General features: G+C 45.7%; 1 protein-coding gene across 2 annotated transcripts in view; it reads right to left on the reverse strand.

The window, feature by feature from the left end:
- Positions 1–3994: 3994 nt before the first annotated feature.
- Il6st (interleukin 6 cytokine family signal transducer) overlaps positions 3995–12956 on the reverse strand; it is a 41334-nt gene continuing 32372 nt past the window's right edge. For both annotated transcript variants that reach the window (XM_076551890.1, XM_076551889.1), the window contains exons 11-16: positions 12662–12763; positions 12359–12505; positions 11728–11868; positions 9903–9999; positions 7958–8039; positions 3995–7149 (exon numbers count right to left, since the gene is read on the reverse strand). In XM_076551890.1, the coding sequence (XP_076408005.1) occupies positions 6409–7149; positions 7958–8039; positions 9903–9999; positions 11728–11868; positions 12359–12505; positions 12662–12763 (1310 nt within the window). In that variant the 3' untranslated portion in view covers positions 3995–6408. The remainder of the gene's footprint in view (positions 7150–7957; positions 8040–9902; positions 10000–11727; positions 11869–12358; positions 12506–12661; positions 12764–12956) is intronic.

A 12956-nucleotide genomic window follows, 5' to 3' on the forward strand; every position in this document is an offset into this window, starting at 1 on the left:
CGCAGTGACTTAAGGACCTGCCCCCAGCTGGAACGGTAAGGGAGCGAGAGAAGCTTGGTAGGATGGGGAGACCCCTGAACAGGGAGAGTTCCTGCCTGACCCAGGGACGACCTTGAAGTGATGTGCTCCTCTGAGCATGTCTACCCTAGGCAATGGGCTGGACTTTCACACTGCCAGTTGCTCAGCCATGGTTGAGGCTGTTCCCATGGGGTAGTAAGCTCCAGCCGGCTTTGCACCTCTGCTCTGGAGAAGGTGAACAAGAACATGGAGGCAGGCCTGCCAGACTGGAGTGATTCACACAGCGCCCCTTCAGAGACTGGTTTGCCAGGCCTTGTCCCGGGCTCCGGATGGGCGCCCCCGGTGTTCAAGGCAGAACGTAAGAGTGACTGGGAGAGCAAACCTCGTGTTGACAGTACTGTGCGGGGGTTGGCATGCACCAGGTGATCTGTGAACAACAGCGGTGGTTTGGGTACCATCTCAAGGAAGAGTGTCTAAGAGGCTGCACACGCCCTCCAAAGCACCGACTCTTCCTAAGCACGGCTTTGCACTCTTTTTAGCTTCTGGGTAGGTCACGAGGCTGTGGACCAGTTGTTACTGGGAACACGGATTTTCCTGCCCCCTCTTGGCGTGTGTGGGTAACTGTAACTTTCCTGAAAGGAAAGGGGCTGTTTTTCAGCTCCTTGCCATCAGTGGCTGAGTGAAGACACTCTGGCTAGGGTGCATACTGTGTGTGGGCTTTGCTGTTGGCTCCACCCTCTTGAGATCTTATAGACAGCTTTGCTGGGCCTGGCATGGGCCCTGACACCAAGACCTCCCTGGGTGCTGCCCTAGGGAGCAGAGATGGGGCCTCCTTACTTGCCGCTGGGAGGCTGTTTAGATGAGTTCACAGCCTCAGAAACGGGGCACAACTCTTTTGCTCCCCCTCCTTGGCTGCCTCTCCTTGGCCTTGGTCGGCCAGTCATGACGCCTGATGTCTTCTCTATTTCACTTTCCTATCGCTCTTAGCCCGCTTCGGACGTCGCCCAGATCAAAGAAACCTGCCTCAAGGGCTCCCAATTTCCTACTTTGTCTCCTTTGGTCTGTCTATCCCTCAAAAGCTAGAATGCCGTCTCAGAGTCAATAACTGGAGAACCTAGAGTATCTCCCTGTCCTGCGGTGGGGGAGAGCCCAACCTAAATGTCTACACCCACACGGAGCCTTCTGTACGGAAGTGCACACATGTAGTTTGTGGAAGGATTTTTATATATTCCTCTAAGAAAAATCGAACCAACAGAAAGGTAAGCAACCCTCAGTAAGATGAGAATTTCCCTCTAGGGAACCAATGATCCTTCCGAAAGCAGGAAGGACTTTTAGCCACACACACACAGTACATTAGAAGGCAGGCTGTGCCTCTTAGACCTCTAGTGAAAGTGGGATTTAAACAAATCCCAAACTCCAAATTGAAGGTTTTTGTATAAATTTGAGGATAGACTTGGAGGAGTGATGTTTACTCCTTGGCTAATTTGTAGGTTTTGGCCCACTGTGTTTCTAGACCTTTTCTTTTCTTTTCTTTTTTTTTTTTTTTTATTTATTTATTTTTTTTTTTTTTTGGTTTTTCGAGACAAGGTTTCTCTGTGTAGCTTTGCGCCTTTCCTGGAACTCACTTGGTAGCCCAGGCTGGCCTCGAACTCACAGAGATCCGCCTGGCTCTGCCTCCCAAGTGCTGGGATTAAAGGCGTGCGCCACCACCGCCCGGCTAGACCTTTTCTTATAATCGCTGACTTGGTTTCATGTAGAGGCAAATGTGGAGACTGCAGCAGCATGGACCGGCCACGAGGTGGCGCAGCACATCTATACTTGATCCTTGAGCAAATTCATAGGGGATCACCCACTGGGAGTAAGGATGTTGGAATTCCAGAATTTATGCAGTAAATCTGAAAAGGGTAACTGACTGTCAGGTCTTCTGGTACTGAGGCCAACACAGTGTATCAGCTTATTTTAACTCCTATCCCATCATTATGCCAAAACAGCATTTAAAAAGCCATAACACCTTCATAAAACATCATCTATACTAAGACCCGTATTAACCAACACCAGTACTAATACCAAAAACTTATGCATGACAGGCAGATAGTGGTGACCACACACAGGAAAAACCAGCCATTTCTTTCTTAAATTTACTTAAAGGATTAGAGCTGATATAGTAAGACACCGATGGTAAGTCAACATAAAAGTGACAGCCTTGGTTATACTCAGCACGTTACAATTCACTACACAGATAATACTCGCAACAAGCATTCCAAATGAAGCGACGTGGGTGGTGGGGGTGGGGTCCTAAACCAGCAGGCAAACTTGAAAGGACTGTGCTCACATGAAGTACAGCAAAGAGCAAAGACAGAAGGAGGAGCCACACCTAATGCCTGGGGCCACACTGGGCTAGCAAAGTGCACTTGCTTTGAGAGTGGACTACATACATTAAGGCTACAGTTTTCCAATCCTCACCTCTGTAACACCCCTGTTTCTGACACATCACCTCTCACTATTCATGAACAGCATCTGCAGCCTGTAGTGACCCAACCAAGCTGGTCACAACAGGGCTAAAAATCTCTACCGAACTGGCCTAGTGTGTCTCCATCCTGATCCATCAACAGTACTGACAACTGGTTAATAAAAAACTAACCAGTCTGTGAGGCTTACAGGGGGGGAAAGTCCAGGAAAAGTATGGAGCAAACGAGGAATCCAGCTCACCTGGTGCTGTCCTTTAGCTTTGATGCCTCGAGCATACGCTAATCTCCATGTGACAGGAAAAAACCAGGAATCCAAGAGACAGTGCAGCTGGCTTGAAAAATGTTGTTGACGTATGAATTATGAATAACCGGAAGAGAGAAAAAACGGTGCCTGGGCCCCAGAGCGGGCCAGGTGTGGGTCTGCTGGTTTACACCTTTGCATTCTGCAGGGCCCATTTTTTTTTTTTTTTTTTTTTTTTTTTTGGTTTTTCGAGACAGGGTTTCTCTGTGTAGCTTTGCGCCTTTCCTGGAACTCAATTGGTAGCCCAGGCTGGCCTCGAACTCACAGAGATCCGCCTGGCTCTGCCTCCCGAGTGCTGGGATTAAAGGTGTGCGCCACCACCGCCCGGCGTGCAGGGCCCATTTTATGCCAGCCCTAAATAGCCATTTTACGGCTGTGTGTTTTCTAATTTATAGGAAGGCAGATTTTAAAGGTAATCTTACCTGGGCAAGATAATCGAACAGTAACAGCCTGCAGTAGAAAGCTAGCCTAAGAGGTTATTTTTAGTAACTGACCTATCCATTTTTTGTAGCTTACTGATTTTACTCATCTTCCTAAAATCTTTACTAAACAGATGGGTTAAGAACTTGCTTTTAAAACGAATTCAGTAACATGAAATAGGAGAACGAACAGGATAGTCTAATGGCTTCTTCTACTTAGTTAATGCATGTCTGTAGCAAGCAGGGGAACCCTAGGATTATTAGGTCTAAATCTATGCCCTGGTTTTACTCATTCTGTGGGTAGAAAGAGAGAGACTGCTGTAAGAACTGTATTCACTGTCTGAAGGTGCCGGAGCCATCCTACTTAAAACATGAGCTTTAACAGTGTCCATAAACACTTCAACAACTTCCAACTTCACTCTAAGAACTCTGGTTCCCAGACGAGCTGATGAACACACACCCAGGAATTCTGCAGAAACTGAATAACTGAGTAGACCCGAGAACCAGGTGGGGTTTGCCCTCTCCACTCTGTCTGCTGTGTTCCTGAATACCGACTCAGAATTTGAAAAGGCTTTCTGCTTGAGTAGGTAAAAGATCGAAATTGTATAGTTTTGTAACCGTGATTCAGTATTAAATCTTTATGAGACAATGGCAGGATGTGTAACCTATGTTGACTTTTCCTCTAAATCCTGAGGCAACTGCTTTAGAAGTAGAGAACGAGTTCCGGCCACAGAGAGGCTGTTTTCTGATGTGCCTTATTTTAAACTACACTTTTACATGTGAAAGAATTCAAGAGTAACTACGCAATAGCTTTATTAGACTGGATTTACACAAAGAAGCCAGAGCAGTTTCTTTGCCTCCCTAAAATACAAGGTACATGCATCCAGATTATTCTAAAACATGCTGCAGCAAAGTCCGTATTTAAAGACGAGTTTTAGGATTGGTTTTTCTTTCTCAGGGCAAAGCTGATCCATTATACATTTCCTGAATGAGTTTTCATGCAGTGGCCACACTACCATCTCCGTTGGTGGGGGCACTGGCTCACTGGGACATTTTCTGAATGGGATTCAACATGCAAACTTGCTTCATTGAGGTCTTCCTTCAATGGTCTCTCATGCTCATTCATGAACTCACACTGGATAACTGCCCCTCCCACCCCCAGTGCAGATGTCACACTACAATGTTCACAGCACCACTATTCAATGTGAGGAAAGTTATAGCTAAACATGAATACAGCAACATGACTAGACTACTTCTGTGAGAAAATGAAACATTTACAAGTGTTCTTGACATACATACATACATAGAAAATTCAGTCTTGATCTGGACCAGGCTTTGAGGTCCAGCTTGAACGTGATCACGCCACTGCCCTGTAGTGTGAATTCTGGTCTCTTTGACCCTACCTGACCTCTCTGCCCCTGACTTTTCATCATCTACTTTCAATTCAGCCATTTTCTCAGTTTCAGGTTGGTTTTGCCAAGTGGGCAACTGAATATAAACAAAACTATAGAATGAAGTGTCTACTGTCTCACAAGGATTATACGTGTGAAAGGACTCAGAAGAGTGTTAGCTATTATAAAAATAGAAATGATAACATCTATCAGCAAATCTAATATAAACAACCTTCGGAGAGTGAAAGGTCAAACTGCATCCAACTTAACGAGTATCATGCTTCGTAGCCTTTTGCTGGAACTACTCAAGTGCGCCCCTGCTCTGAAACCTTCCGACTTCTCCTGGGAGCACACTGCGTGACGATGAGCCACTAACGGAGGAGAAGCCCCCCTGTCCGTCCATTCAACTTCTACCGTTAGCCCCTGGCCAGGTCACTCTGGGAAGTTAGGCACTAATACATTAATGGCTTTAGTCCTAACCCCTGGATTGCCTGGACGGTCCCTTCACAAAGCAACCAGAAGGACTAGGTTTAAGATACTCCTAAGTCACATGTAAAACTCTACCTCAGCAATGGCAGATATTAAAGATGGCATCTCTTGTTGGGTGTGGCAGCACACACCCCAAGTCCCAGATACTCAGGAAGCTGGGACAGGAGGATCACTTGAGCCTAAACAACAACATGAGATGTGTGGGTGGGGAGCTCAGTGGTTGAGTGTCTAGCATGTACAAGGCCATGGGTTCAATCCCCACCCAGCAAACTCTACAAAACCCTACAGCTTCTTCAGCTCCATGTGACAAGGCCCTCAGCCACTGTGGCGGCCATTAAGACGGCTTGTGTTCTGGGGTTCTGCTTGGAGCTGTGGTGAATGCTGTCCTTCAGTAAACACCTTGCTATTCTTGAAAATGAAAACAAGGTGGAGGCAATTAAAATCATTTTGAGCTGAAGGCATACTGTATAAAGTGCGTCCTCAACCAACCTTTGGGATCATCTGTCCTGGTGTTTGTGTGCATTCAGAAAGCCGTCAGCAGCTTACACTGCGATTCTGTAACTGCTTGAGCTGCTTTGCAGCTGGAGTTCACTGCTAGCCCTATCACGCCCTCTACGGGGTTGGGGAAATTCACTTTAAAGAGGTTGTCAATGAGCAGAGTTGGGAGAGGCTGGGGGTAACAGTAAGAAAACGGGAACTCCTCTGCTGCTCATTTTTTAAAGTTCATCCTTTCCTTCGGTAACAACCGGCAGCACTGATAAAAACAGCAGGGAGCAGGCCAATGTTCTCTAACTGTAGAACCAGAAATGAACCCGGCCTCACTATTTCTTTTGCCAAACGACAAAATCTGGACAGTCTGCCCCATGGCACTTTGAAATGATGCTGTTGGTTGAAGAGGGTCTAGATCTTTGCTCTTGGCATCTGGATGACTAGTCTTACTAAACCAGCACACTGTACTATGCCTCGGCTCATTAGAATTCTGCTTTCTATGGAGCAAACAAAAAGCTTTCTAAATCTCAGACACACTTTGTTTTCTTCAGTGCAAACATCCTGAAACAGAGTCAGTCCTTCAGCTATTCAGAGGATGAAGTCAGTTCATGTAGTGCTTGGAGGAGAGTCCCAGACATCCGGAATGGAGATGTCTGTTGTGACTTTGTCCTTGAAGGAGAATCCCAGACATCTGGACTGGAGATTCCCCTTGAGACTCTGACCTCAGGGGCCATGATAATCTTCAGGAGTGAAGCTGATTTTTCCACTGAAGTCACAGACGAGGATTTTAGCTTCCCTTCACAGGACCTGCTGAGGCTGTGCGGGCCAGTCTTTCACTGTGGCATGTAGCCACCTTGTCTTACAGTCTGTGGCAAGTAACTCTTGGGAATTTCTTCATCCATCGCTGTCTCCATTCCAACCGGTTCAAACCGCTCTACTTGTCCATCAGTCCCTGGGCCAAGAGCATCTGCTGCAGGGCCTTCCTGAAACAGCCTCCGCTGCTCAGACCCGCAGGGCTGGGAGATGTGACCTGAGCCCTGCTGCTGCTTCAGTCTGACAAAATCCTCCTCGCTGCCCGACGACACCTGGTTCGACCTTTCAAAATGGGAAATATCTGAACTGGCTTCGGGCTGACTGCAGTTCTGTTTAAAGTACTGCTGCCTGGGTAAAACCTCCTCACTGCCGTCCACGTGATCGGCCAACTGCAGCTCGTCGGGCCGCTCCTCGGAGTCCAGCAGGGGCTGGGTGGACTCGGACCTGGAGAAGACCTGCACGGAGGGGACCTGGTGCCGGTAGCCGCTGTGTACCACGGTGGAGTACTGCACGGTGCTGGCCGTGTTCTGAGCAGAGCCCGCCTCCTCGGTGCTGGAGATGCTGGGCCTGGACGAGGACATGCAGGAAGAGCCCCCAATGCCGCTGCTGTGACCTTCGGTGCTCACTTTCTCCTTCTTGAACAGGTCCAGGGACTTGAGGTCGTCCGGACAAGGCTTTTTGTTGTTCGTCTCTATTTCCACAACGCTCACATCAGTGAAATTGCCATCCGAATACATCTGATCTTTGGAGCTAAAATTGTGCTGGAAAGAAAGCAAAATGAATGATTACTTTGGGCATATTCCAACTTTTTTAACCACTGAGCTATCTCTCCGGGCCCTCTATTATGACTTTTTTAAATAAAAAATTCTAAGAGTTAGTGTATCTTTGAAACTTTTCAGTGATTTTCAGGAGTGGGATCATCCACCTCTGCAAGTCTATAACCAGCTCAAGTGCAGATAAATAAAATAAAGTACAAAGTCTGAATTAGTCTGTATTTCCAGTTTCCAAATTAATATTGTTGTATTGTAGACTATAAATAATATTGAATATTTCATACTTACAGCAGGCCTAGAATTAAATAGAAAAAAAAAAGCCTTGAAAACATTAAAAACTCAAACTTGAATAACTGAGGTTTTGTAAACTATAAAATTTTACAGGTATAATTGTTAAAATTAAGTTCAAGGATTCCTAGGGGTCAGCAGGCAGGCCTGCCCCTGTAGGGTGTTCTTTAATTTAAGAGTCTAGTACAGTTCCCGGAACGCATCTGCTCAGTGTGAAGATGGAGAACACCAGCCAGCACTTACGATCCAGTCCAGACCCTGTGTTCTGGTTCTCAAGTTCCACTTTCCACCAAGTGTTTGCTGTGTTTACTCAACAGTGTGAGGAACAGGGGCACAAACATGGTACTGTAAACAGTGTCCTAGAGTGAGTGGGCATTATTTATGATTTGACAACTACCAGTTAAGAACCAATTGACTTTCGCCAGGTCCGAATATCTTTTGGTTAAACTCTGTAACTGTATCCTAATAAACAAGCCTGCCTACTAGAGACAGTAAGATGTTATCTTACCCTTGGGGGGGTATGAGGTGACCACTGCGCGATATGACTCTTTGAAGGATCTGGAACATTAGGCCAGATGTGTTTTTTAATTCTGAAGAGAAAAGAAGTAAGACAGATGTAGAACCACATGTAACAATGAGAAGCCTTTTTCTGTCATCCAAGAATCTTAAGTACCAAACCAACAAAAATACCTGTTATCCTAAAGCCAGACAAATTATTACTTGTAGCCAAGAAAAAGATACTGCCAAAACCACATATGGATTGTCTGTACAGTATTCCTAATGAAATACGGTTAACAAGGCTAATTATCAGTATTCAATTAAAAAAATCTCTGATCAGATCCTCTAATAAAGACCAATTAAGAACTTTAGGTCATAACAGGTTGTGATCTGCCCCAACAGAAACAAATGCAAAGACATTTAACTTTCAACTCAAAGTATCTAGTCAGAAACTTAGATAAAAAAATGGTTTACTGATACCAAGTAGAATATGATAAGCTTGTTTGCCCCCCAAGAAGACAAGACACTGTAGAGCAGATACACAAGGTGACGGCGCACACTCATGTCATAAACTCAATACTCGGAAGGCAGAAGCAGCAGGAACAGGCGATCAAGACCGGTCTGGGATATGGAAAACCCACTCTCGGAACATAAAAAATTAAAAAAGAATAAACGAGTCTGGAGGAACAGAAGTAATATGGACTTGTGGAAAAGACTGATCTGGGGCCCAGGAACAAACACACTTACTTCAAAAGAGACCTATTTTCAAAATCAACGGAACTAGACTGGGGTGGGAGGTGTGGGGGGACCTAACTGATCCATAGCATGCCCCAAATTAATTCAGGATGGATTATAGATGTTAGAGCTAAAACTAGTGACCTAGAAAAAAACATAGGACACTGGGTTAGACAGATTTCTTAAAAAGGTTACAAAATGCAAGAACCACAGGGAAAAGCCTGGGAAAGGGACTTCAAAATTAGAAACGTCTGCTTTTCCAAAGTCACAGTTAAACAAAATACACAAACTGGGACAAAATTTGCAAAACATGTATTTGACAAAAATTTTTGTTCTCAAGCAAAAAGAACTTTTACAACTCAGTATTTGCAAAACAACCCAATTTAAAACTGGACAAAAGACTTCAATTGATATTCTATGAACAGGCCAGGTGACTCCTGGCCAGAGCCACTGGTAATCAGGAAAATGGTATGAACACAGTGAGTACTTCACTCACACCACACATTCGGCAACAACCAAACTGAACACCTCAGGACCAAGTGCTAACGATGGTGGAGGCACTGAGAAGCTTGGGCTGTCTCTTTATTCTTCTCCTGTGGTGCTGGAATTGGAACCTAGAGCCCTGCACACGTTATCTGAATGCTTTACCCTGCTTTACCGCAGTTACACGCCTGGTTCTAGCAGCTTCTCATCAAGTTCAATTATCTGAGCGCCACACACTACAGAATGTGGAATATGGATCTTCACAGTGGTGTTATAAACAACAGTCAAGGTGAGAAACCTCTCAACTCTCCCCTGTATCACACTACAGGTCAGGATGCAGCAGCATAAAGGAGAGAAATTAACATAAGCAAGAGCATGAATGAAAGAGCATGAATGAAAGAGCATGAATGAAAGAGCATGAATGAAAGAACATGAATGAAAGAACATGAATGAGCTCACAAGTAGCTAAACGTGAGTCTCACAGAAGACTGCAAGCCACCTGATTGCATGCACATGAACTTCGAGCTGAGACGAAGCTGTCACTGGGAACACGCTCGTCTGTGTGGGGCGGGGGCGGAGAGGGCAGACTAGGAATGAGCGAGGAAGCGTTGTAGAAGTGGGGTGGATGGTTGGGATGCATCCGTATACAATCCATCCACCTGTAGACATCAGACAGTTCAATACTATCATGTAAATGAACTGCAGCCCGATAAACAGTGAGGGGAACCGGTACTTACAGGTCTCGTTTATTAAAGCAGAACAGGACGCCCAGAAGAGTCGTCAGGAGGAATGCTAAGCACACAGGCACGACTATGGCTTCTATTTCTCCTTGAGCTAAAAAACGGAGGGCAAACGAGAAGTAACTGTTAACACATACAGAAAGAGGAAAACACACGGTGTCCTCACTGGACACTGCTTGATTTTGTTCATGGAGACAGTGTCTCACATGCACCCAGAAAGACCTGGACTCACTGGGGAGCCTGCCCAGGCTCTCCTGTCTGTCTTCCCAGCGCCTGCACTGCAGATTATCGTCAAAGTAAGTATACATCCCTTTCACCCGCCCCGCCCTGCTGCTTTTCAGGTTTGAGGCAGCCTTTCTTCCTCTCTGTCCTTGGTTAGCCCGGCCACTGGTCCTTCCGCTGCAGACCTGGCTATGTAGTAAGTATCAAACACACTGGCGGGGAGAATACAATGAATTCAGCTCACGGGGAATAACCATCACAACGGTAATACATCTACTACGGGGCCAAGACTTTCAGAAGGGATGCTCACAAGGCATGGGGGTGGCACAGCAGACAATTCATCTAAAGAGCAGCAAGGCCGGCATGGTGGTGCTTGCCTGCAGTCTCAAGTAGGCAGGAGGTGGAGGCAGGAGGATTGGGAGGTTGATGCCAAACCTGATCCTGGGCTGTATCACTAGAGACACTGTCTCAAAAACAAATAAAATATTTAAAGATGCAAATAAATCTGAAATTCCTAAATACCACACAAATCTCTATATGCTTTTTAAAGAGGACTTAAATGAGTCACTGAGGGAGAGATGTTGGAGACATTTTAAATGCTCTCCCTGTGGTAGTTCCTGGTTAAACCCTCCAGCTATCTCCACCTGCCTTTTCCCCTGGTTCAAAGAGTAAGTCTTCAGGAAGGCTACAGAACAGCCACACAAGAGCATAAGGATGTCAACAAGGACAGGATGAGGTAAAGACAGTAAGGAGCCTCTGGTCAAAGGGGCAAGTTGATTCCAATGCGGAAGGAAGCACAAGCAACCTGACTTTCTTCGATCATGCGAGAGAAAACCACAAAGCCATGTACTGCAATTACAGTTACATTTCTGGTTTTCCCAAATAGTGGGATGGTCGCGGCAGGAAGGAGAAAGTAGCTGAACCGTGTGGGGAGTCTAATGAGCCCATAGGGAGATTGGACCAGTGACAGAGCTCTGCAGAACAGAACTTGTGACAGTGCTGTGCAAGCAGGAAAACAAAAGCCGGGCTCTAAGAACCAGGGGCCCAAGGGAGCTAAGGCCAGGGAAAGCCAACAGACTGTGCTGAAGCTGAGAAACAAATGTGAAGCCAAAATTCAGCACTGGGCAGGACGTGGGTCCTGGAGTGACAGACACTGGGGTGAGAACCGACTTCAGCAGCACAGTGAATGAGCCAGACTAGTTTCTCAAGAAATCTGTCTGTAAGCAGAAGGACCAAGTGTAGGAAGGATGGAAAGTTGACACAAGCCACCCTGTGAATAAAGGAACCCACGAAGAACGGTCTGTAAGCTCTTGGGATTTACAGTGCTGGTGGCCTCAGCCGCTGCAGGTAAGTAGACTCCAAAGGGGCAGAGATTCCTATAAAGCAGCATCTAAAGCAGATGACCACCATAAACATCCTAATGTACACACCCCTTTCTGAGGCTGCCCCTGCCCCCAGCCAGGGCTCTGATGCTGTTAGCACTCTACCACTGAGCTGCACCGCCACCCTCAACGGCACACTCTTAAACAACGCTTTAGCATAGCAAATCCATGTCTAGTCAAATTAAAGTTAAAACAGACAGAACTTCCTGACTTCTTACCAAACTTTGGTGTTGTGAAAGTGAATTCCGGACCTTCTTTTCCACCCTCGTCTGTGTATGCTGCCATTTGGACCATGTACAGCGTATCACTACTCAAGGAGGACAGTGTATATTCTGTGTGGGAAGAATCCACATTCACAACTGCAAGGAAAAACGAGGCTTCTTTTATCCAATGTTTTTGATTTATCTGTCATATTTACAACTAAAAATTCTTTAAGGACAAAATAGTATTTATTTAAAGTTTAAAATTGTTGCAAACTCACACTTACTTACTCTGTATGTGTATGCGAGAGAGAGAAGGAGAGAGAGCGACTGTATGTGTGAAAGTCAGAGGACAACTTCTGAGAATCAGTTCTCAATTTGCTCCCTCACCTGCTGCCATGTGAGGCCTGGGCTTGAACTGAGCTCAAGAGGCTTCGTGGCGAGCCCTTGATCTGCTGGGCCACAGCCCACACACTACCAGCCCACAATACAGTCTTTTACAAAACAGTCACACACAGCTGCAAGAGACATTTGTGGTGTCTGCTAAGGATGCTGCATACTAGAAGACACCTTACATGAGAAACTAGTACCTAAAAAGCTTAAGAAAAAGTTTTAGTAACAGTCTTAGTAATTGCTGCAATTTTATTACCAATTTCATTTCCAATGATGGTTCTGTAAGAGATGGAGTAGTTTCTGATAAATCCATTCTGTTCATCAACAGGAAGCTGCTCCCATTCTAAGACAGCTTCATTCTTTCCCACTTTCTTTGTCCGAACAGTGGGCCCTCTAGAAGGCGCTGAAAGACAGTAAACGCATTTGGTGACTGAGGTAACACACATCAGTACATAGTCTATTCACACAATCATTTGAACATAGTAGAGATTCTGATTTACGAGTGATCAAATGTTTTTGTAAATGGTAAGCATTCCCAAGGCAAGCACGGGTGACTCACCAGCCTGTTTGAGGTAGGCCTTTACTGACTCGGAGCTCCCGGGGCCACTGGAGAACACTGGAGTCACGGTGATCAGGTAACACTTGCTCTCCAGGAGGCTTCCTGCAGGAACAGAGAAGTCATTTCCCCCAATGAGAAATGAAAATCCAGGAGTTTACCTTATAATTTCATGACTACTGCCTTTTCCTTTCCTCTAAAATCTGCAGTTTTATAAAGTTGCCTTTTCTATACCAAATGCAGACTTAATATACTAAAATGTCAGTTGTGTAATTCTAGCATTCAGACGGCTGAGGTG

Source organism: Peromyscus maniculatus, chromosome 15 (assembly GCF_049852395.1).
Source record: "Peromyscus maniculatus bairdii isolate BWxNUB_F1_BW_parent chromosome 15, HU_Pman_BW_mat_3.1, whole genome shotgun sequence".
Classification (NCBI taxonomy): domain Eukaryota; kingdom Metazoa; phylum Chordata; class Mammalia; order Rodentia; family Cricetidae; genus Peromyscus; species Peromyscus maniculatus.